This window comes from Cannabis sativa, chromosome 2 (genome assembly GCF_029168945.1).
Source record: "Cannabis sativa cultivar Pink pepper isolate KNU-18-1 chromosome 2, ASM2916894v1, whole genome shotgun sequence".
Lineage (NCBI taxonomy): Eukaryota > Viridiplantae > Streptophyta > Magnoliopsida > Rosales > Cannabaceae > Cannabis > Cannabis sativa.
In genome coordinates, this window is record NC_083602.1 from 26,989,489 (window position 1) to 27,015,691 (window position 26,203).

General features: G+C 35.2%; 2 protein-coding genes across 3 annotated transcripts; both read left to right on the forward strand.

The window, feature by feature from the left end:
• Nucleotides 1-526: 526 nt before the first annotated feature.
• LOC133034903 (uncharacterized) lies at nucleotides 527-3,008 on the forward strand. The gene is made up of 2 exons (XM_061110398.1): nucleotides 527-1,222; nucleotides 1,320-3,008. The coding sequence occupies exons 1-2, from the start codon at nucleotides 554-556 to the stop codon at nucleotides 1,683-1,685; spliced, it is 1,035 nt and encodes a 344-aa protein (XP_060966381.1). The 5' UTR covers nucleotides 527-553; the 3' UTR covers nucleotides 1,686-3,008.
• A 7,386-nt stretch (nucleotides 3,009-10,394) lies between these two features.
• LOC133034904 (putative lysine-specific demethylase JMJ16) lies at nucleotides 10,395-19,021 on the forward strand. Of its 2 annotated transcripts, none has more exons than XM_061110399.1 (12): nucleotides 10,395-11,018; nucleotides 11,832-12,364; nucleotides 12,490-12,549; nucleotides 12,641-12,718; nucleotides 12,846-13,364; nucleotides 13,534-13,758; nucleotides 14,107-14,268; nucleotides 14,544-14,912; nucleotides 15,487-16,891; nucleotides 17,001-17,104; nucleotides 17,631-17,828; nucleotides 18,206-19,021. In XM_061110399.1, exons 2-12 carry the CDS (start codon nucleotides 12,047-12,049, stop codon nucleotides 18,530-18,532), a joined length of 3,765 nt encoding a protein of 1,254 aa, XP_060966382.1. In that variant the 5' UTR covers nucleotides 10,395-11,018; nucleotides 11,832-12,046; the 3' UTR covers nucleotides 18,533-19,021. The 2 variants fall into 2 exon arrangements, with proteins under 2 accessions (XP_060966382.1, XP_060966383.1); XM_061110400.1 differs by having other exon boundaries at nucleotides 10,395-10,680.
• Nucleotides 19,022-26,203: the final 7,182 nt, after the last annotated feature.

The following is a 26,203-nucleotide window of genomic DNA, read 5'->3' on the forward strand; positions in this document are numbered from 1 at the left end:
TATCGACAGTATATCGATATGTTGTCGACTTGTTGTGAAATGGTGGTCTGATTGAATTTGTCGACAGCATATCGACAGGTTGTCGATATGTTGTCGATGGTATTAACATGTTGAATTTAGGTTTGTATTGTCGACTGAATGTCGACAGGATGTCGATATTTTGTCGACATAATAGTATTGTGTCTGCTTTTGATAATATCGACATAATGTCGACGGTATGTCGACCTAATGTCGACATAATTGAATTGTGTTTACATTTAAAAAAATATCGACATAATGTCGACGGTATGTCGACATTATGTCGACATGTTTTTAAATTTTTTTAGCAGCTTTATTTATTTATTTTTTGTTTTTTCAGATGGCTCCCAGACTCATAATTCCAGCACCCGAGCATTTTACTGGCCGCGTCACATATAGAGGCACTGGAATTTTTGCAAAAATCAAAGCTCGATTTGAGGAGTTCAATCTGAATAACACGACGAAGGAAAGCCGTTTCGGCAACTTTCGGAATGCCGTACCGTTGACATTCTCCTCGGTGTTATTTCACCAGCTTATGCTCCACAAAATGAAGGTAGATGCCCAGGAGGAGTTGAGGATGCGGTTTTACGTTGGTCGGAAGGAGGTCAGATTCGGAGTGCTGGAGTTTGCACTCATTACAGGCCTGGACTTCTCCTCGGGGCCAACAGAAGAGGAGAAGGCTGCGCAGGTTGCTCGCTCAGGGTCAGACCGATTGATCAACAAATATTTCAACCGATCTGATAGTGTGAAGACAGAAGCAGTCCAAGATAGGTTCATAAACTGTCAGAACCCGGAAGACTTGTACAAGCTTGGCTTGTGCTTGTTTGTGGAGTCAGTGCTTCTGGGCCGCGAGGCAAACGCGCTGATTACGCCTCACATACTTAGATATGTGGAAGACCTCGAGTTCTTCTTCCGGATTCCTTGGGGGAAGCACTCATTTGCCAGACTCATGCACTCGCTTGAAAAAGACATGTTGAAACAGAAGGCCAACTACGAGAAGAAGCTGAGTTCGGATGTTCAGCACGAGTGCAAATACACAGCATATGGCTTCGCACCTGCAGTACAATATTGGACGTACGAGGCCATTTTGGAGGTAGGCAAGAGGTATGGCACGAATCACGGGATTCGGTTCCCCAGGATGCTTAGCTGGACGAGCAAGGGCGATATTGGGAAGAAAGACGTCAGCGCATTATTTTCTAGACGGGTATGAATTTCACTTATGTTCAGAATAATTATTTAACATAAATGCTTGTAATAAATGCTAAATGGTTCTATTTTGATATTTTTTGAACCATAAACAGAATCTTGAAGTGGTGAAGGGGCTACTTCCACGGACAGAGGAGGAGGCATTTGTGAGGACCATATCTTACGATGGTGTGGAGAACCTGGTTGATGATGGTGTGGATGACACAGAGGCTGAGGCAGGTAGTCAGGTACCAGAGACTCAGGTACCAGACACTCAGGAAACAGACACTCAGGTAACAATTTTTGGAACTTTTTTTTTATGTCTTGATTTTTTATTATTTTTGTTTTGTGATATTTGTTACATTGTGGAATTATCGTATGCTTACCGTATTTTTTCGGTATATATTTTTTCAGGCCACTGGTTCAGAGCCTCAGCCCAGTGCACCATCTTCATCAGGCGTTCGTGGTGCCGAGTACACTGATTTAGTGGCGAGGTTAGATAGGATCAAGGGTGACACTCAGGGTCTGTATGCTGCTCATGTCGAGCTGAAGAAGGCATACGAGACCAGCCATGTAGAGCTGAAGGGTGGTCAGAACGTAATTATGGAGCAGCTCAGAGACATATTGGCCATGTTGAATCGTCCGCCAACGACAGCTTCAGCACCAAAGGCCCCAGCAGATCCATCTACCCCACCACCAGCTGCATCACCCCCAGTAGAAGAGGAGGAGGTCTTCCCCGACGGGTACGATCCTTACGAGGGAGCTCCAGCGACTCCCATCGATACAGGTGTTATCCATGTACATGACACCGAGTCGCAGGGTGAGATTCTGTCGATAGAGGCACAACCTGCAATGGTTAAGAGTCGGAAGAGGAAGAGAAATCCTCCTGTATGGTTCGGTGACTACACGGAGATGAATAGGAGACATAGGCCATCTTCGACGTTTGATCCCCTGGAGCCACCGGATGAGAAATTGTTAACCACTTTTCGAAAGTGGTGTGTTGGACTGATTCCGAACCACCGACTTCGGGATTTGAGAAGTGGTGATTACGGTCCATCATTCTTTTGGATAATGCTCACACCAAAGGAATGGCTTACAGATGACGTAAGTAAAGTATTTTATAATATTACTTCACTTTACAACTTTATGTGCAATTAATATATTTTTTTGTCTAACTGACATTTCCCTTTATATGCAGCATATAGATGCAGCAATGCATATGCTGAGGAGGCGACGCATCGACTATCCACTGACATTTCCTCAGAAGGGTGTCATTCTCTCCACATTCGTGACCACCATGATCAGCAGTGCATGGACGAACCACAAGGGTCCGAGGAGAAACTTTGTGTGGGAGGATTATATCCTGGACTACTGCAGAGGGGTTCATAAGGTATTGTTTTAGTAAGATTTTAAATGTTGAACTATGATTATAACTTCGATTGTTAATTGTTTGGGAGGATTATTATGGTTTGTTAATTGTTTCGTTGTTCTCCGTAATTACAGTCCCAAGTCTTTGAGAGATGGAGGGGTAACGAGTTTATTTACTTCGTTCTGCATCTTCCCGAGGCAAGGCACTGGGTCACACTTGAAGTTGACATAGAGCTGTGGAAAATTAATGTCTACGACTGTGATTCCAGCGTCTGTCATTGGACCGCCATGGAACCCATCCTGAAGACTTGGGAAGAATTGCTGCCCTCGCTAATCCTTGCAACCGGGGAATTTCCATGTAACAACTAGATCATGGCGTTAACTAACGGGGACATCACGGTGCTTCCAAAAATGCATTCGACTCGAGCCACTCACGACTTAGTTACGAAGGCAACAACTAGGTACATAGCGATAAAAAAGTACTATAGTATTAAAATATGTTTTACGTTAGACTGACTTTATATTTTATTTTGCATTTAGTGGTGATTGTGGCGTCTATTGCATTGAGTATGTGGAGCATCTCATGATGCAACGTGGATTGACCGATGTGACGCCAGGCCGGATAGCTATGTTTCGTCAACGGTGGTGTGTTGATTTATTTTACCAAAATGTCGGCTGATTATATGTGTAATTATTGGGACATTGTATATTTTGTGTAATTAACATTACAGTTATGTATATATAGACTTTCTCTTCGTTCAAATTTTGATAATTATTCGTGGTTTCAAATATAAAATATCGATATTATTCAACAAAAATAACTATTAAACCTAAAAATAATTAAAATATTTAAAAGATATTCAACCTCGACATTATTTTAAAGCAGTTTCAAATATAAAATAGCGATAATTATTCATAGTTAGACCAGTTACTAGTGAAGACACTCCCCATACTTCAGTATTATATATTAGTTTCGAACAAAATATGCATCAGTATAAAATAGTTCATCACGCTAACCGTTGCCTCTGTATCGACATACGCCCTGGAAAGTGAAAGGATAGGGGTAATTTATCAAATTTCCCAATAGAAAACATGTTATTACAACGAATAAGTACAGGACGCCTCAAATGAGGGCTTTGCATGTTGCTCTGTTGTGGCCTGAACTGCCACAGCGGCTGCAGTTTCGTGGTACAGAACCTTTTTTATCACCAGACGGGAAATAGTTCTCCCGTCTTCTTCCAGCGTTGCTTTTTCTTGGACGACCTACAGGCTTCTTTTCCACAGGTACCCCAACTTTCATATTCTTGATGTGTTCTGGGAGAACCCAATCATCCTCGTCACCAGCAAGATTGATGGTATCATCGTAAATCTTCCTCCACGTTTCTTTTGAATAATAAGGTGAGCAAAGCGTGTACACACTTGTGTTCGTTTTCAATGCCGCGACACATGCATGAAGGCAAGGGAGTTTCAATAACGTGAACACGCCGCAGGTGCATGTTCTTTCAACTAGATTCACATCACCACCTCTTTCACCGTTAGATCCCCTACCAACGTTATACAAATTGGCTCCATTTCGTTGGACGCGCTTGTACCTTGCATTTTCATGAATTTTTGCCAAGTTTTTTTTCAAAGAGCGTGGCCAAAGGGGTGGTACATTTGTCAGCATTTTCCAGGCGATCAGCGAACCACGATTGGAGTGTGAACCTGATAAATTCAACCAAAGTAGTTATTGGATATTTCCTGAACTCTTCTGTGACACTATTGAAGCTTTCAGCAACGTTGCTCTTCATGATGTTGTATCTATCGCCCAAACAATAAGGGTGAGCCCACTTCTCAAACCCTATACTCTCCACATATGCAGCAATGGCCGGATTCATCTTTCTAAGCTTCTCGAACTCTCTATCGCATTCAGTCTTCGACCATGCGTAAGCAACATTATATATTTGGTTGTGAAAAGCATCAGTCTTGAATTTGGCGTTCACGTTCATAACAATGTGGTGATAGCATGCACAGTGAACTGCTTCGGGAAAAACGAGTTCAACAGCATGATCAATGCTTTGATGCCTATCTGACACAAACACTAAGTGTTGGATATTATTTTACCAGGATCTTAGATCTACTCACAAGTATGTTTATTAACATCCTAAATATGAACTTTCTAAAACGATAAATTAAACACATATAAAGTTTAAGAAACCTTACATTGGGTGCAGCGGAATTAAATGACTCCTTCCGTTCAGATCTCTAACCCTTGATTCCTTTCTGTAGCAGAGTATTATCAAGATCTGAACCTGGATCTTCTTCTCTGAATCCTTGATGCTGAATCTCCTTTGCTGATGATCTTTCTTCACGATCTTCCTCACTATGATTGAGGTATTGCTTGATGTGTGTGGGCACTACTCTAATCACTAAGAGAGGTTCGAAATATGAAGGAAGAGTAGAGAGAGAGAGTGGCGGCTAGAGAAGAGAGTGGAGGCTCAGGTTTTTCTGATTCAGAAAGTGTAATTTTCCTGAAGCCTTCACTATCTATTTATAGCATTCCACTAGGGTTAGATTTGAATTATATGGCATTAAAATAATGAAAAAATCAATTTAAAAAGCTACAATAGGTGGCCGGCCCTGGCTAGGTGGACTGGGCCTTGATTTTTGCAATTTTACAATTTTAACACCTTTTGTATCTGATTTTCTCAAAAATGCCAATTTCCTAATTCAATCATTTAAATGCCAATTCTAACTATTTAATAACTATAAATAATTATTAAATAATATTGTCATTTATCATATTTATTAATTGAACCATACAAAGTATCATAATTAACAAATATGCCCCTATTAACTCTTTCTTTACAATTTCGACCTTACTTAGTAAAAATTTCACAAATAGACATAATCTAATTTGTGAATTATAATTGATTAATCAAAACCAATTACATGAGTCTTACAAACAATATTATCTCAACTAGTGGGGGGACCATGGGTCTATATAACCGAGCTTCCAATAAGTAGATCAAGAATTTAGCACTAAAATTCACTAACTTATTAATTCTTCGTTGAATCCACGCATAGAACTTAGAATTGCACTCTCAGTATATAGAATGCTCTATATGTTCCACCATATAGACACATCATTAGTTATCCATTGTTATAATCCTAATTTGATCAATGATCCTCTATATGAATGATCTACACAGTAAAGGGATTAAATTACCGTAACACCCTACTATGTATTTTATCCTTAAAACACTTGACCCCGTATAAATGATATTTCAGCTTATGTGAAATGAGATCTCCACCATTTATTTTCGTTTGGTCAAGCTCGAAGGAAATCATCCTTTGCTTACTATTTGCCAGATAGAAGCTATAGATTCCATGTTTATGCTAGCGCTCCCACTCAATTGCACTACCGTGTTCCCAAAATGTACGTATCACCCTGACCTAAAAGTAGGCTTAACTAACAAATCAAAGAACACGAATAGCCTTTCTAGATTGAGCCTAATCATAACAAGATTAAGATCATTTGATCTAGGATCAACTTGGCGATATTGACTTGAATAGATTTTACGGTAAGTTTAATTAAATCTAAATCAAAGTTCAATATCGGTCCCTTCCGATGCATACTCCATGCATCCAACCTGAGCTTTACTTTAACCAATGTTCTGGAAAGAACATAGTATTTCTCCAAATACAAGTAAACTCTTGTTGTAGATTATCATATCAGTAAAACCCTGTGTCTGATAAATCTAGGAAACTTTATTCACATAGTCATGTTTACTTTCCAATGTGATGACAGCACAATAAACATGATCAAGTATGTGAAAAGGGTTTAAGATGAATTTATAAATCAATTAGACAAGCAATTGATAAAGTGAACCAAAACATACACAAATGAATGAAAAATACTTCTGTTTCTTTATTGATGTTGAATAAAATTGATTACATTGAAATGGAGTTTTATTTAGGGCATAAAACCTAACACTAAGTTCTCAACCACGCCAATTGCTACCCTCAACTTCTGTAAGAAATACGTCCAGGAGTCATTATTCTCACTGTCAACGATACCATAAGCAACCGGCAACAATTGGTTGTTCACATCGTATGCCACAGCAACTAACATGATACCGCCGTACTTCGTCTTCAAGAAGGTGCCATCGATACTCAAAACAGGACGACAAAAAGAAAAGCCCCTTCTACATGCACCTAGTGATATAAAACAGTACGTGAACCGCTCATCCTCTAAGTACAAGTCAGTAATGGTACCTGGATTCTTCTGTTCCAGCATGTACAAGTACCCAGGAAGCTTCATGTATGAAAACTCAGGCGTACCCCTAGCATACGTAAGTCCCATCTCCCTGCACCTCCACGCCTTCACATAACTCATACTGATACCATAGTTGTCAAACATGTCCCTCTGTATGTCTTTAGCCTTGTACTTAGTTCCATCTTGGGTGTACTTCCCCTTAATAAGGTGGCCAACTACCCATGGTGCTGCTTGACGGTGATCTGAACGTCTCGCATTCAAGTTACATGTGTGTTCATTGTGAAATACAGTGACCTCAAAGTTGTCAGAATGCATCTTCTTCCTCCCCCTCAATCTCCATTTACAATCTGGAGCCTTGCATGTAACGTACAACACATCAGGGGATGACTTCTTCACCATCCACTCAAAATTGTTATTAAGTGCAAACCTACCCACTACTTGTCTCAATTCTTCCTTGTTTTCATAAAAATTACCAAGCTCTATCACCCCTGCTTCCTTACTTTGTAAACAAGTAGTTACCTCATGATTTTCCATTATATCTTCCTTTGTCCACATGGGAGCTTTGAACTTGGTACAAACTTCAAAAGAGGAGAACGTTGAGAAGGTTGCATGACGAGCATGTTCTTCAGTTCTGCCTTGTCGACTACTTCTAGTTCCAAGTGTAGTGCGATTTTCACTACGAGGTTGTCGTTCTCGCTGTGTACCTTGGTTACTCGGTACACACTCTAACCTCAACGAAGGTCCCGCTACGGCTTCATCGACTGCCAAATCATGTTCATCGTCCATATTCAAATCTACAATAGGATCGTTATTGTAGAAGGTTGTATCGAACTCTTCAAACTGATGAAATCCTGTCGCTTCTTGTTCTTGCTCTACATTGGTCGGAACCTCTAAATTGGTCGGAACCTCCTCATTAAGGTGGCCAATCCCAACATCTGTTTCGGGAACGCAAGACCCTACCACACTTCGAGGGAGAGGATTAGTAGGCGGCGTAGGCTCCGAATTCCCAACTTTTCTCACCTTGGTCACGAAGAATGGCATAAACTCTGTATTTGACATTGTTGCCCTCATCTCTAAGAACGTTCTCAGTTGGCGTTCTCTCTTAATAACCTCTGGCGCAACCATTTGTCCCTTCATGTACAAGGAACAAATCTCCAACTTTAAATCATACGCTACCGGATCAACTTCCAACTCTTCATATAAAATTTGTCGCAGTTCTTGTAGGGTTGTCTCAGTTGTAACTGTCAACGTCAAGCTGCTATTTGCTTTGTAGATCCAATTATAATTCTCACATAACCAAACACCATCGTACGATACAACAAGGAACACTTTCTCTCCTGCAATTGCAAACCAAACAAACAAGGTGAGTAAAGGAAAAAACACCCCAAAAAAAAATCGACATCCCATCAATCGACATAATGTCGACAACAACAGCAAAAAATATGTCACTCATTGTCGACAACATGTCGACATAATATCGACATAACGTCGACAACTACAAGCATGCTCGCCATCGATATAACATCGACACACCATCGACATCATATCGACATATTCTCCCAAAGGAATTTGCATGACTGGCGCGTGTACAGTGGTAATAAATCCATTCCTATGTCGACAAACAATCGACATAATATCGACATTCAATCGACAAACACACAGTGCATGCGTTTCATGTTTTACGGTTACACATTTAATGTTAATAAATTTTACCTACGTTCCCAATAACCCTTCCCAACCATGTCAGACACGTGTCCTATCGATATGCTATCGACATGACGTCGACATTGTATCGACAAATAAGTTAGCCGTGCCACTAAATTGGCATGTTGTCGACATCATATCGACATAGTATCGATATTCAGTCGACAAATACACCATTTCATGCGTTTTACCTGTACAGTTACACATTTAATGACCATTAAATTTTCCTACATTCCCAACATGTTTACTGCTCTATAAAAGCAAATCCCTTTCTTATTCATAAGTGCTCTTGTCTTCTACTTCTCTCTTACTCTTAAACATTTCTCTTATTCTTAAGTTCTAAATATGGCGCCAAGAAAGAACAAAGGCAAATTTACCATCTTAACTCCTGAAGAGCTGAAGCAGGAGCCTGATGTTGGCATAATTACTCCTGAAATGCTGAAAGTTTTGGACGCCGATCGAGCTTTCGAAAGAGAACAAAATCGTAACGAGTTCAGGTTCATGCAACTTGAAAGAGAATTTTGCAAAACTGGTGTATGGCCGGCTCCACCACCAGGGTTCCCCGAAGGATGCCGTCGTTGCAAAATAGGCATCTTTAACGGTAAACCGGTGAAGCCTGGAACATTATGCAAGTATTGCAAGGCTCACCCACAAGCCAAAGAATTTTTAAAAAAATAATTTGTTATGTTATGGCTTGTGGTGAGTTTTATTTAATGTTTGTTTTTTTTTTTTTTATGAACTTTATTTTCTGTTTTTTTTTTAATGTTTTTTTATGTTATGTTTTTATGTTATTTTATTTTATGTTATTTTAATGTTATGTTATGTGTTATTTATGGTTTTTTCATTTGCATCGATATAATGTCGACATGGTATCGACATTATATCGACAACTACTGAAGAAAAAATGATGCTTTTTGTCGACATGCTATCGACAAATTGTCGATATTTTGTCGACAAATTGTAAGTATGTGTTGGTTGCTTAATGTCGACATCATATCGACATACTGTCGACATAACGTCGATAATGGTCATCACTGACCTTTCCTCGTGTAATCATCGACAATCCATCGATAAGTTATCGATATATCATCGATAACAACTGGAGAACCCAGATTTCGACTGAAAACCAGATCTGCCAGATTTCAACAATTTCAGACCAAAAAACAGCAGTTCCAACAAATAAGACACATATAACAATTTTAAACTACATAAAGTCTAACAAAATGCTTAAAACACAACTTACCCATCATAATGGTGTAAGATTCTTGAGTGATATTGGGTTGTGCTTCGGTTTTCCACCAACACCCACCGAGAAACAACCATTCAAGAGGGAAGAGAGAGAGGGACGAGAGAGTGGGACGGACAGAGAGAAATTTTTTGAGAAATTTTTCAGTTTTTTCTAGAGAGAGAGTGGTGCACGAGAGAGAGGGAAGAGAGAGAGAAAGACCAATTTCAGTTTTTACCAATTTCTTTTTTTTTTTTTGAAAAAAAAGGGTAAAATGGGAAGTTCATGTAATCAATGGACTAAATTTGTACAAATTAAGGGAGGGTATAAATTTTAATATGGGGTATATTATTAAGGACAAAAAGTAAAATTTCCCATATCTTTCTCTTTGAAATAACACAAAGAAAATCACCGACCCATTAATTTTATTGGCACAAATAATAATAATAATAAAAAATTCAGCAAGAAAATGGTTTTGAACGGGGCTATGTTTTGTTTTGGATGAGCTTACGTTACGTAAATTTGGTCCAAAAAAATTTATTAATATTATTATTAGATGTTTTTTTTTACTTAACTATTATTAGATGGTTTAATTAGTTAGTTTAGGCACAGCTAAAGGAAAGGTATTTATTTTAGTACCTCTAAGTAAAGAAAGAAACCATAATCAGCTATCTACTCAAAATTTTGTTACCATTTTTTTTTTATTAAAAAAGATTTTAATATATTTTTTTGGTTGATAATATAAGTTATATTTCTGTTCTTGGGCTAGGGTTTCTAGAACTTTGGGATTAATTCCCAATTTTATTCCCTAAATTTAAGTTTCTTCAATATAGTTTTCTTCCAGATTTACCCTTATCCATCTGTGATTTCTTGTATACCCAGTCCAGTAGTACCTTTGATGATTTTCTGGATATTTTGAAAGGTTGGTGTTGCTAATCCTATTACACCAATTCTTCTGTAGCGAATAGAATACTGTTTTTGGGCTTTCTATTCTAGGGTTCTTGTTAGTATTAGGGTTAGGGTTAGGGCTAGGGTTGGATCTGCTCAACCGGATTCATAATAATAATTATTATTATTATTAAAATTAATTGAAATAAATGAAAATTTCACGAGGATTTTAACCCAAAAATATTAATTCAGCTTCTGGGATTTATTTAGCCAATTGGGCTGTTTTTATAATCTTTGGTTATGGTCTAATGATGAATTTCTGAGCTGGATTTAGCTCTGAGGTGTTTTGCAGACGTTTGGATCAACAATTTTGTAAGGCCAAATTCCATTAAGATTTAAATTTGAAATGAATTTTAGTTTTTGGGTTATCTTTGTCCTTTTCTGTAATTTGTTACGTTGCTACGTATTGTTTCTTAATGTCAAAATTTAGGGACCTTGATCAGTGCAATGAAATTTCTTGATTAATTGGAATTCAGCTGAAACCTTCTGGAAATTTCTTAGGTACTACTGGGTTTTTGATGATGGAGAAGAATGTGTTGTTTGTTTATGTAGGATTAGGACAGGATTTTCAGTTGTGGGGCTTATGTCAAGATCATAAGGATCAAATAATAAAATTTCATTGTAACAATTTATTCAGATTGAAAGTATAATGTGGCTGATAACTTAGGAGCTCAATTTCAATCTAACTTCTCTTGAAATGTTCTTATGTTACTTTGCTTGACATTTCATTCTTTTTCTGCTATAATGAAATTCTATCATATTGTATGTTGTTTTTGTTTTCGTTGAAATTTTAAATTTTAATTTTTTCTGAATGTGCTATTAAGTTGTGTTGTTGCTATTTAAAGGATGAGGAGCATATAAGGAATGAAAAGTGAATTACCCTTTGTGTGTGAATAGGGGGAATTTGCAGAAAGCTTATCTTAGGTCCTTGCCTTTGGGAGAAAAAATGAATTGGGATATACAGTGTCAGCGTTAGGATGAATATGAAGCAATGAATAGCAGGATTAGATAGTTTTGTTTTCTACAATTAACAATTATCGATCAAACTACCTTTTTTGTGGTAATGCCATCATTCCAGGTTTCCAGCATTATTGTCCCCTTAAATATTACATTTTCTCCTTGCAGGTAGAACAACTTCCTTCACATTTCTGCACCACTATGCTCAGAAATCTGGAGTAACTTTTTGGAGCTAGGCTGCTTAGCTGTTCAGTGCTTTGCAAGGTTCACTTGTGGCTTCTTAACTATTGTTTGTAAAGTGAAGTTCATATGCCAAAAGAGAAGTCATTGTGCTCCTGTAGATATTCATTGATTAAACATTGAGAATTTAGTTTTATAGTCCAATGGGGACAGAACTCATGAGAGTTTGCATCAAAGAAGACAATGATGACTTCCCTCCAGTTCCACCAGGTTTTGAGTCATTTACTTCTTTCAACTTAAAAAGGGTAGATGATACTGAAAGCCAAGAGAGTAAAAACATGCCTGGTTGTTCATCCTCTACTGGTGCTTCTGAGCCACATTTAATTAAGATAGAAACTAATACTGATGCTAGTGATACCACTGCAAAGGTCACCAGGTCCGTCCGGCGTAAACCATGGATAAATCATGGGCGATATGATTACAGTCCCGAGGATGAGTGTGATTCTGAGCGTATTAATCAAGTTGGTGTTTTTGTTTTCACCGGTCGTTTTTGTTCTTAATTATTTATGAGCGTTTGGATCATTTATCATTTCCTGCACCAAAATGTGATACTAACACAATGTCTCATACTTTGTCTAATTTGTAGAGGTATCACCTCCCCAAGGGTGTATTCCGTGGATGTGCTGAATGTAGTAGTTGCCAAAAGGTTCATTTCTTATATTCATTTATCTGATTAGTTTTAGCCTTAAACATAATATCCTTCACCTTGCTAGTTTTACAATAATCACTTGGAACAGGTTGTTGCAAGATGGCGTCCTGGGGATGCTCGAAGACCCGACATCCAGGATGCTCCTGTCTTCTACCCGACTGAAGAGGTAATTATTTACTATTTTATATTAAAATGCCACTATTCTCACACCCTTACCTGCACATTTTATTTTGTTGAATATAAAATGTTTTGGTGAATTTAGATAACTGAGCCAGTTATTTTGTGTGTTTTAGGAGTTTAAAGACACTTTAAGATATATAGCGAGCATTCGCGCTAAAGCTGAACCCTTTGGAATATGTCGAATTGTTCCTCCTTCTTCTTGGAAACCTCCTTGTCCACTAAAGGAGAAAAAGATTTGGGGAAATTCAAAATTTGCTACTCGTGTCCAGAAAATTGACAAACTTCAAAATAGATATTCTCTGAGAAAAATGTCAGTAAACCAAAATCAAATGAAGAGGAAAAGGAGGAGATGCTCAAGAATGGGGGCTGATAGCGCACCTGGTAATAAGGCACCTGGTGATGCTGGTTATCAGGAAGCAGAAACATTTGGGTTTGAACCTGGTCCAGAGTTTACTCTTGAAACATTTGAAAAGCATGCAGATGATTTCAAGAGTCAATACTTCAGCAAAAAGGCAGATGCCGTTGATGTTGGAGGTAGCTCAAGTACTCTTAAAGAACACAGTGAACCATCTGTGGAAAATATTGAAGGGGAGTATTGGCGAATGGTAGAGAAGCCTACAGAAGAAATTGAGGTATCACATAGGGGTTGATACAAATATTGACATCATCTATGTTTATTAAGCTTTTGTTTAAAATATTTTCCACCATTGCCTCATTCAACAATCTTCCTTTCTGTGAATTGGAAGCTTAGCCATTGACTAAAGAACCATTTAATAGAGCTAAGGATGATTTCTCTTTTAGGTGGTATATGGGGCTGATCTAGAAACTGGATCTTTTGGTAGTGGCTTTCCCAAGATGTCCAAACATGATGTTTCCGCTTCAGAACAACCATATATCAAATCTGGTTGGAACCTGAACAACTTTCCTAGGCTTCCTGGATCTGTCCTTTCTTACGAAAGCAGTGACATATCTGGAGTTCTGGTGCCTTGGCTGTATGTAGGCATGTGCTTTTCCTCATTCTGTTGGGTAAGACTAAATATTACAGTGGACTATTGCATTTCATTCCATAATCATGTCTTCTTTTATTGTTGGAGAGCTTGTCTGCCTTAGTGAATTTTCCCTCCTGCTATTTCATTTTTTTTTTAATGAGTGAGAGAAGGGCCTGGCGAGGTGCAATTTCCAATTTTTATTACAATACTCATTAAAGAAAATAATAATAATAATAGTAATAAAAATTTCTAATTATCTGCAACTTTTTTGCTTACATTGGCTTTCATACTCTCTTTTATGTGTAGAAGAGTGTCTGATTTTTTATTTGGTTATATATATATATATATATATATATATATATATATATATATTTTTCGTGAGCAGCATGTTGAAGATCACCATTTATACTCCTTAAACTATTTGCATTGGGGTGCTCCTAAGATGTGGTATGGTGTCCCTGGGAGAGATGCCTCTAAACTAGAGGAGGCTATGAAAAAGCATTTGCCTGACCTTTTTGAAGAGCAACCTGACTTGCTTCATAAGTTGGTGAGTAAGACAATTATTTATGGTACTGCATAATTTGGAAAATCGTGGTCTCGAATAATTAACTCCAAATGTCCTCTGATCTTATAAACTAAGCGAATGACCTAGAACAGGAAGCTAATGCAACCTTTATAACCTTTGTTCTGGTATTTTAGAAAAATAGGGATATGATTTTATATTGAACGGAGAATGTTGAAGCAAGAAAGAATGCGTCTCTTTTTTTAATCCCTGACTTTTCTTCAACCTTTCCTGACATTATTTCTAATAAATAAATACAGGTCACACAGCTCTCTCCCTCCATTCTGAAATCTGAGGGAGTTCCTGTCTACAGATGTGTTCAGAATGCTGGAGATTTTGTTCTAACATTCCCTCGAGCATACCACTCAGGGTTTAACTGTGGATTCAATTGTGCTGAGGCAGTCAATGTAGCTCCTGTGGACTGGCTGCCACATGGGCAGATTGCAATAGAGCTTTACTCTGATCAGGGAAGAAAGACTTCTATTTCCCATGATAAATTATTACTTGGTGCAGCAAGGGAAGCAGTAAGAGCGCATTGGGAGTTAAACTTATTAAAGAAGAACACTTCTGATAACTTAAGATGGAAAGATGTTTGTGGGAAGGATGGGATCTTAGCAAAGTCTCTCAAGGTATTTTACTTTCTTATTCATATGTTGGTCATGATAATTTACAAAAAAGAATTCATGGTTTTTGGTTTGTTAGGTAATGATTCAGTATCAAGGCTTGGACTATTAATTTGCTTGGCAATGGAAGTTTTATACGGATACATTTTTTGTTAGATATTTTAGCGGTTTGCAAAAGGCAAAGAGTATTGTACTGAACAACAGTGGGTTGCTAGGTAGTTGTTATATTGGTAGAGTTTAATGAATTTGAAGGGATAGATTTGGCTCAATCTATAACTCAACTGCTTCCCCCAATTGTGTGGGCAGAAATCTATTATAATTTGGATGTATGTAGAACAGAATAAATTGCCAGGACGTGTTCACTATGTTAATCCTGTTTGGACTTGATTTTAAAAGTCAAACAGTGGATGTGGATTGACCTTACTATTTTAGTAGAATATTTAAAGGAGATAGTTATGGGAAATAACATATTTTTTTTATTATGAACTCCATTAATTATACAACTTTCCATTACACTGGTATTCATGTTCGTATTACTTTTAAGTTATTTGACTTTTGACATTTTATCTTTCTTGAATAGACACGAGTTGAAATGGAACGAATGAGGAGGGAGTTTCTATGCAGTTCTTCACAAGCAGTGAAAATGGAGAGTAGTTTTGATGCTGACAGTGAGAGGGAATGCAGTATTTGCTTTTTTGATTTGCATCTCTCTGCAGCAGGTTGTCATTGTTCACCAGATAAATATGCATGCTTGAATCACACGAAACAGTTATGTCCCTGTGCTTGGGGTGATAAATTTTTTCTTTTTCGCTATGACATCAGTGAATTAAATATCCTAGTTGAGGCTTTGGAGGGAAAATTAAGTGCAATATACAGATGGGCCAGACTAGATCTTGGACTGGCCTTGAGTTCTGCTGTCAACAAGGACAACATGCAGGTTAGTAAATCTAATTCTGATGGTGGAGCTGTTCTTGAAGTATTAAATTCACAGCGCCCAGTCGTTTCCCTTAAAGATCGACAGATCATACTGGCAATGCCTGTAATGAGCCATATTTCAAGTGATAGGAATAAGATAGTAAAAGGAGCCACATTGTCTTCAAAGCCTTCAAAAGATACACAGTTGTCATCCACAGTTTCTAGTTCTGCACATGAAATTACGTTGCCAAGTAATAGTAGTTCTCGGCTAAAGAAAGAAGTAACTATTGATTTGACATCCAATGGAAAAACTTCTGTTTGTCAGCTGTCTCAAGAAGACACGTCATATGCCACGCACCTTGTTGAAGGGAAATCATCAGTGAAGAAGAATTTGGTTTTGAAACATGACGGTGTTATACTTCTTAGTGATGATGAATGTGATGATGTAAAAAAGCCTAGTTCAGATAGAGAAAAAGAGACTTGTGCTACTAAGCATCCAAAACATTTTGAGGGATTGATTGTTGCTGATGAGAAAATGAAAATGAACTCTTGTGATTTAAGTAATGATCCAAAACTATCTACACCAGTAACTGATGCAGTTGTAAAGGTTGAAAAAGTGGACTGTTCATTACCTCATGGAAAAGGGAGCAATTTTTCATCTTGCTCTATCCAGGGGAAGGATGAACCCCAAGGAAATAGTAACCAAGTGAAATCTAGCCGACTGAATTTAGATATAGGTTCTTTGGGCCCAGAATGTGGGAGTATTTTGGCTCCTTCAAATATTTGTGAAAGTAAAGCTCATAACATCACAATTGTGAGGAATCATTCTCAGAACCCTTTGCCTACTAGCAGTGGAAAATCCGATGGTGTGACAAGCTCTGCAGAAATTGCAAGATCTTTCAACGGAAACGCATCATCCAGCCAAAACAATTTGGACAGACACTACCGTCAGAAAGGTCCTCGAATAGCGAAAGTAGTGCGAAGGATCAACTGCATGGTTGAGCCTCTGGAATATGGTGCTGTGCTCTCTGGAAAGTCCTGGTGTAACAGCCAGGCCATTTTTCCAAAGGGTATGCGACCATATCAATACTCTATGTTGAAAAGAAATATATGCAATTACTGTGTTAAATAAATAAGAACTCTGGAATGTGTCATTTATACATATTCTTCTTGATTCAGGGTTTAGGAGCAGGGTTAAGTACATAAGTGTGTTAGATCCATCAAATATGTGTCATTACATCTCAGAAGTGCTTGATGCTGGGCGGGATGGACCTCTATTCATGGTATTTGATTTTTTTTTTTTTAGTTTTTTCGCACAATCTAGTTATACTGCCATTTTTATTTATGTTATTATGTGTCAACTGAAAATTATCTCTTGCATATATTTTTTAAGGTTTGGCTGTTTCTCCTAGGCTTTCTATGTTGATAACTTTTTCACCAAGAATTACCTGGCATATTAGAGTTGGTTGTGGCTTTCAGTGAATTTTGATATTGCACCCTTTAATGAAACAATATCTGATAAAATAAAACTTCTATGGTGGCGTTCAGAAGATCTATTGGACATGAGTTTTAAAATTTTTATATTATGTGTTCATATCAGGGAAGAAAATAAGATTCTATTCTTTCATGGGGTAGGGCAAAATGATTCTGAATAGTAGATATATAATAGCTGGGGGTGACTTTCTAAGATTCATAGCCTGCATATTTGTCTCATATTTTGTAGCAATTCTACAAGAGATTTGATGTTGATCAAAAGTTGGGGTAATTTTGTGCCACTAATTGTAGAAAATTCTTTATGTATTGCCTTAGGTTTCCTTGGAGAATTCTCCAAGTGAGATGTTCATCCATGGTTCAGTTGTCAGGTGTTGGGAATTGGTAAGAGATAGAGTCAATCAAGAGATCACTAGACAGCATAAAATGGGAAGATTGAACCTTCCTCCCATACAGCCTCCTGGGAGTCTTGATGGCTTTGAAATGTTTGGGTTTACTTCTCCAGCTATCGTGCAGGTAAAATTCTAGAGAGGCTATTCAAATTGTTTGCATATTTTCACTTGATTTTCACTATTGGTCTGAGTTTCCTTTATTTTAGACAGCATACTTTTGCTTTCCCCTTCCATTTTTTTCAATCTTCAACTGGTCTGGAAGCTTGGAGTTTCAAATTTAGAGCCCCTTTTCTTTATTTAGTTGTTGTGCTGAAAATTTTGATTAGTTCACGAGCTTTGTCATATAAATATGAGTGAAATGGTTGTCTTGATTATGGAAAGAAATTGAGTTTTTTCTTTCTGTGAGATAAAACCATTTTTTCCTTCTTTAAAGCTTTGTTTCTCTCTCTGTAATCTATGGAAAATACTTATAACCAAATGATCATTTACTAAATACAATAGGTGATAGAGGCAATGGATCGGAATCGAGTCTGTTCTGAGTATTGGGATTCTCGACCCTACTCACGGCCTCAAATACAGATTCCACAAGCTTGTAGATCCAAAGAAGCTAGTGGAAGAATGCAAGAGCAAGGAAGTGATCAAGGAGTACCCCCTGGTAATCACCTCTTGCCTATTGGAATGGATACCATAGTTGAGGGACTTTTGAAGAAGGCTAACCTAGAAGAACTAAACTCACTGTATAAAATGCTAAACGATAATCAAAACACAGCTAGTATTGGCTTGATGACTCGACTGCTTAATGAAGAGATTAACAATCGTCCAAGATGATTTGGTTACAGTTCAGCCTCCTCAGGTTCCAGAATCTACCTGTTCATGGCTGCTCTTAACTCTGTATATACGATCCAGATTTTTCAGATTTACTGTACATCTCAGATCTGGGTCTTTTTTTTTTTTTTTTTTGGTAACCTTATGCAAACCGAAAAATATGGGGCAAACCAATTTTTGTCCCGTCGAATTCGACTACACGGCTGCTTTTGATGGAAGAAAGTTCTTGTGATTTGGTTTCCAAGGCTCTATGCAGCAGCAGGCAGGGTATCTCTCTAAACATACATCTACTACCATTTTCTTCTCTGACATTGTTTTTTCCCCTCTCTATACTCTTGAGTTGTAGTCTAGGATCATTGCCTTGCCCATAACATTGTAGAAGATGGCCATTGAGCAAATTTTTTTTACATCAAATAAATTTTATTCACAAATGTTATAGCGCCACAGGACATTTTGAGTTCAATTTAATACAAAATCTGACATATTTACTTATTTGCTACACTTGCATTTGATGTTGAGCTTTGTATTTTCTGATAATAGCTGAATTACATTTGTAATTTTTGTTAGATATACGTATGTATAATTTATGTTACAAGTAAAGCTGTACATTCGGGCTTCCTATCTGGCTTGACTCTTTTTTATAGAAGCCTATTTTTTTTTTATGTGAGTTCGGTCCGACTTATTTTATAAAATAGGGGTCGGGCTTGACCCATATTTTCAAAGTAAGTTCAGCCCGGCTCATAAGTACAGATTATTCGTGTTGGGTTGGACTCGTGCTGGCTCTAAAAGGGCCAGTTCGTTTTTTATGAAATGATTGACTCATATTTAACAAATGGACCTAAAGTGCTTAAAAAAAAGCTACAATTACATGTTTAATAATTAAATTAATATCACCATAATTATGGTCTATTATTAAATTTTCACATAAAGTTGTACATAGTGTTCAACATAATTTCTTTTAGCCAAAAAAAAAAAAAAAAAAGAAAATGTTCAACATAATCTCAATATGAAAAATTATGTTTGTGTCATATTTTATATGAAGAAGTAGATGAACTACTTATAAAAATACATTTAAATAAAGTACTTTTATATAAAAGAGTAGATGAATTACTAAAAAAAAAAATTGTTTTATGGATTTGAATTTGTGTTTTATGCTGTGCTTACGTGTCATGCTAAGAAATTTGTGTTTTCGTGTCGTGTCGTGCTTAAGCCTATATTATTCATGTCGTGTTGAACTCATATTTATTCGTGTTGGGCCCAAGCCCATATTCTTTCATGTCATGTCGTACTCGTATCACCTGTGTTCGTGTCGATTTCATGTCGTACCAAAAAGTCCACCACAAATGTAAAGCTTTAATTACGGGTAAACCCATTTGCTCAAGTTATTTTGTAATTAACTTTAAAACTTAGAATTTATAGTATTTAATTACAAGTAGATAATCTCTGCAATATTCTCTTCTCACAAGTAGCAATTTTAAGGTAAGGTATTTGTAATGTGCAAATTGGTTTATAACTTTATAGCATAATAAACTTGAATATGTTACCGAGTTATGAGGTTCCTCATACTTCTTATTTTAAAAGCTTAAATCCAAAATATATTATAACCCTAATGAGAATAACCAATAAGAAGTTTGTGATATTAAGTGAAAAGAAAAACAAATACAAATTGCCAAAGATGAAAATATGATTATATTTTTTCATCAATTTTTATTGTAATTTTCGTTAGAAGAAAGAACAAAGAAAAGAAAAAAAAAAGAGATTGATGAGATAGCTAGCTATTGGGCTAGTGATGGATACTTGGTCAACACAACAGGTTATACACTAGCCCACATGTTCTTCATTGTTCCAACTACACATTAATGAATCATTAATTAAAATACTTTATAATAAACAAAGCAATAAAGCAATTCCCTAAACGAAAAATCAATTCCCTAAACAAACCAACAATTTTTTTTCCTTAAAAAAAAAGTGGTGGTTTCCCTAAAAAAAAAAAAGAAGTGGTCCCCTGAGTGTGGAGATATGATAATCCATTGTAATTAATTAAGTAATGTAAATATTTTATTTTTATTCCCATTCGATTTCTTTTTTTTTATTTCATTCGATTTCGTTCCCCCTATATATGGCAAAAGGAGGTAACGGCCAAAGATAGATACAAATTAAAATAGGCACAATACCCAACTCCTCCTCGTACGGAATAAACAGTACTCTCCACGACTCATCCATCCAACGGTCAATTCATTGGCCACGTGTCGAATAGGAGGAGAGGCCCTGGCTCAGTAATCGAGGCATGCCCTGTTGCCGACAGCTAGTACGTTTGTCCACGTGGGTGCACGAGTCTTGTGGGGACCACTTGGGATGGCGCACGTGTCAACTACCTGAGAGGGTCCCATTCCATCATGGTGACCGTAGATTGCGGGATCTTTGTACGGACTACCTCGCTCTTCCCGCCATTTTTTTTTCTACTTGTAGCTTTTGTGCACTAGAGATGAGACAAAAACATTATGGTTTGGTGGTGGTGGAGTAATCTGATCACCATTCACCACTTCCTTTCATTCTTTAATTTTTATTTAATTAAAATAAATTCATTTAATACTAAGAAATATTTTTTTGGGTAATTAATTGGTTATCTCTACTGTATTGTGTTTTGTTTTTCTTCTTCTTCTTCTTCTAATGACATGAGAAATAGGGTTGAATAATTAGTGGTGTAGTAGTAGTAGTAGTGGGTTTTTGTGAGGAAAAGAGTTATAACTTTTTGGAGCATTTGAGTTGGATAGGGACAGGTGTCACTTTGAGTTAACAACATTATCTTTTCATGAGGTGAGAGGGTAAAAAAGAAGCTGAGAAAGACATTAATAATACCAATTTTTCTACAAAATATTTGATGTGTGTGTGAGAGAGGGGCTAATAGTAAAAATGATCCCCTAAAAAATAAATAAGTAGTCAAAATGATAGCTCTAAGTTCTAAATCTACCAATATATTTTCTTGTCGGCAAAAGCATCTTTTGTTTTCCCTCTTGAATCAATTAAACCAATTATTATTTATATAAAGGGATGATTATTTAACCATTACATTTTTATTATAACTATGATGATTATATTTTTTTTACTTATAATAAAAAGTTACCGATGTATAAAAATTATTTTTTTTAGAATTAAATTAATCATAATTAATAATTTTTTAAAATAATTAATTTTAATTTAAATATTTAATAAAATCTTTTTAACAATTAATATTTATAAATAATTTTATTTTTATATTTAGGTTCCTATTATAATATTTTTAACATTTAAACCATTTAACTATAATATTTATAATAAAATTCTATTTTTTTTTGGTACAAAATTTAGATTTCCACTCTATCTAAAATAAACTTTTAAAAATTACATCTAATTATTATTTTGCAACAACCGTTTGACGCATCTTTCTCTTTTATATTTTTTTTTTAGAAATTAAGGTCTCAGTTTTGTCCCAACCTAATATTACGTGAAATTTTCACTTCAATACAATCTCCTACATCTCCGCCACAAACTCATTTTTTTATTCAACTAGTTACAGTTAGATTTCTCCTTGCTTTTAATAATTTGCTTACTATTTTCTACTGTTATGCTTATTTATGAAAAAAAACAACCATTTCAATTAATTGGTAATCTACTTTGATAATTTTTTTTTTACAATCTTTAGATTGATGAAGATAATTTCAACGAGGAGCGAATATAATTAACAATCATTAATTTTATAGTTGTTATTACATTTTTTTTTACATAATTTTTTATTTTTTAAAAGAAAAAAATTAAATAATTTGAACTAATCTTGGACTGATACACTAATTTGGCACTTAAATGTATTAAAAAATAAGATTGAGCATAAAATTACCTTTAATTAGAGCTCATTCATAATATTTTTTATTAATTAAAGTTATGTGTATAATAACTTTAAATTAATTATAATGAGTTTTGTTGTAATTATTTCAATATTTTAAATTAAAAAAATAACTACTAAAAGATCTTTACTTATTAATAAATCGCATAAAATTAATTAATAATTATTAGTAATTTAATTTTAAATATAATTAATTCCAAGTAAGTTTTTACAAAGAAATAAAATATGAAATTACAAGTTATTTATTATTTTTTTAATTTTTAAATTAGTCTCAGTTACTTAATAGTCAAAAATAAATATGTACTCAAAAAAAATAATTAAAAATAAATATAACTATTATATATGTGATACAACTATTAAAAATTTTCTTTTCATATATATATATCAATATCCCTCTTATCATATCATACATGGACCTACGTATATATATATGGAAAAAATCTCGTTCTACTAAGTCATTTTTGTCACCGCAGCCTAAGCTTTTATTAATTAGTATTGGTTGAGAGATTCAGTCAAAAATTTGATCTAAGAAAAAAGGACTCAAAACAAGAAGAATAGTCATGTGTAATCTTATCATATATATATATAGTTTTTGTTTTTTCTTCCTTTCTTCAATGTAATAATAATAATAATATTAATAATAAAGGTTTGCTCAATTATTGGTGTAGTGCAGTCATGAAAGCTCAATGGTTGCACGTGTAATAGCTATAGTTACTAGCTAGTTTCAAATAAAAGCTGATCTTTTGATTCAACACCCTTATTTGGTAGACATGTGTTTTTCCGCAATTTTTCTGGTTTTTTCCGCAACTTCAAAAGCTAAAAAGTCAACATTTTCATAATATTTTGCCTACAATTGAACTATGGAAATGAACAGAGAAAACATAAGAATTTCAAATACATGGTCAAAATTAATTAATGTACACCATGTTCCATTGCTTATGTATGTACAAGTAACCTCATGATAAATGATATACATAAGAAAAATTTGTTGCATCTTATTTATCATTATTTTCTTTTTGAGAGATGTTGCATCTTAATTTAATTAATTATATATAATTAAAAAGATAAGGTTTCAAAATTGAGGTAACATATGTCATATATGAATATATTTAGGCTAAATATTATTTTAGACCTTGTATTTTACAAACGTTATTAATTGAACTTTCTGTTTTGTTAAATAACAAAATAGACCCTATATTTTCTAAAATTATACAAATAGGACCCTGAACTGATTTTTTATCAAAATAAAACTTAATAATAATCTGATATAGAGATACAATAAAACTAGTTATATTTTCTACATCTGTTCGTGTTAGAAATTGTCTTAAAGTTTATTGTATTAAAAAATTAAATCATTAAAAATTGAGCTCAGAGTCCTATTTTTACGATTTTAAAAAATACAGGGTCTATTTTGTCATTTAATAAAATAGAAAGTCCAATTGATAACTTTTGCAAAATACAAAATCTAAAATGATATTTATCCATATATCTATAATAGTTAAGTATTGTTATTAGACATCAAGTGTTTAATATCATACACTATATTAATATGGTATGTTGTAAATTATTAGTATTTCTTATATTTTTTATTAAATTAAAATATATGGAATCTAATATATTTTTTTTTTTGACCAAGTGATTAGAATCACTCATGAATTTACGACGCCCACGTACGCCACCGGCGCTGGTGTTGGAAATTATTTTACCAGGATCTTAGATCTACTCACAAGTATGTTTATTAACATCCTAAATATGAACTTTCTAAAACGATAAATTAAACACATATAAAGTTTAGGAAACCTTACATTGGGTGCAGCGGAATAATATGACTCCTTCCGTTCAGATATCTAGCCCTTGATTCCTTTCTGTAGCAGAGCATTATCAATATCTGAACTTGGATCTCTTTCTCTGAATCTTTGATGCTGAAACTCCTTTGCTGATGATCTTTCTTCACGATCTTCCTCACTATGATTGAGGTATCACTTGATGTGTGTGGGCACTACTCATACACTAAGGTAGTTCAAAATTCAAAGGAAGAGAAAGAAGAAGTGGCAGCTAAAGATAGGGAGAGAGAAGGCTCAGTTTTTTCTGATTCAGAAGTCTGAAGAAAAGTGTAATTTTCCTGAAGCCTTCACTATCTATTTATAGCATTCCACTAGGGTTAGATTTGAATTATATGGCATTAAAATAATGAAAAAATCAACTTAAAAACCTACAATAGGTGGCCGGCCATAGCTTTAATGGATTGGGCCTTGCTTTTTGCAATTTTGCAATTTTAACACCTTTTGTATCTGATTTTCTCAAAAATGCCAATTTCCTAATTCAACCATTTAAATGCCAATTCTAACTATTTAATAACTATAAATAATTATTAAATAATATTGTCATTTATCATATTTATTAATTGAACCATACAAAGTATCATAATTAACAAATATGCCCCTATAAACTCTTTCTTTACAATTTCGCCCTTACTTAGTGAAAAATTCACAAATAGACATAGTCTAATTTGAGAATTATAATTGATTAATCAAAACCAATTACATGAGTCTTACAAGCAATATTATCTCAACTAGTGGGGGGACCATGGGTCTATATAACCGAGCTTCCAATAAGTAGATCAAGAATTTAGCACTAAAATTCACTAACTTATTAATTCTTCGTTGAATCCACGCATAGAACTTAGAATTGCACTCTCAGTATATAGAATGCTCTATATGTTCCACCATATAGACACATCATTAGTTATCCATTGTTATAATCCTAATGTGATCAATTATCCTCTATATGAATGATCTACACTGTAAAGGGATTAAATTACCGTTACACCCTACAATGTATTTTATCCTTAAAACACTTGACCCCGTATAAATGATATTTCAGCTTATGTGAAATGAGATCTCCACCATTTATGTTCGTTTGGTCAAGCTCGAAGGAGATCATCCTTTGCTTACTATTCGCCAGATAGAAGCTATAGATTCCATGTTTATGCTAGCGCTTCCACTCAATTGCACTACCGTGTTCCCAAAAAGTACGTATCACCCTGACCTAAAAGTAGGCTTAACTAACAATTCAAGGAACACGAATAGCCTTTCAAGATTGAGCCTAATCATAACAGGATTAAGATCATTTGATCTAGGATCAACTAGGCGATATTGACTTGAATAGATTTTACGGTAAGTTTAATTAAATCTAAATCAAAGTTCAATATCGGTCCCTTCCGATGCATACTCCATGCATCCAACCTGAGCTTTACTTTAACCAATGCTTTGGAAAGAACATAGCACTTCTCCAAATGCAAGTAAACTCTGTTGTAGATTATCATATCAGTAAAACCCTGTGTCTGATAAATCTAGGAAACTTTATTCACATAGTCATGTTTACTTTCCAATGTGTTGACGGCACAATAAACAGGATCAAGTATGTGAAAAGGGTTTCAGATGAATTTATACATTATGTACATATAATCATGAAATAAATCATGTGAACCATGCAACATTAAATGTTATTTCTGATCTATATTAATAAGTAAATCTGATTATATTGAAATGAGTTTTATTTAGGGCATAAAACCCAACAAACTCCCACTTGCACTAATATAAAACAAAAAAGTGCGTTTCAAATAATCTCAACACCTTGATATACAAATCAAGTGTAGTAGTAGTAAACTTCTCGTAATAGGATCTGAAAAGTTGAATTAACCACAACCTTTTCTCCACCATTACTCTTCCTTTAATCACAAAATCATTGATAATGTGAAATTCCTCTCTATATGTCTACTCTCTTGGGATACT

Coding starts and splice junctions, on each gene's coding strand:
- LOC133034903 (XM_061110398.1), top strand. CDS start 554: ATGCTCCACAAAATGAAGGTAGATGCCCAGGAGGAGTTGAGGATGCGG. Junction 1,223..1,319: donor GCGCATTATTTTCTAGACGG/GTATGAATTTCA, acceptor AACCATAAACAG/AATCTTGAAGTGGTGAAGGG.
- LOC133034904 (XM_061110399.1), top strand. CDS start 12,047: ATGGGGACAGAACTCATGAGAGTTTGCATCAAAGAAGACAATGATGAC. Junction 12,365..12,489: donor ATTCTGAGCGTATTAATCAA/GTTGGTGTTTTT, acceptor TCTAATTTGTAG/AGGTATCACCTCCCCAAGGG. Junction 13,759..14,106: donor GCTTTTCCTCATTCTGTTGG/GTAAGACTAAAT, acceptor TTTCGTGAGCAG/CATGTTGAAGATCACCATTT.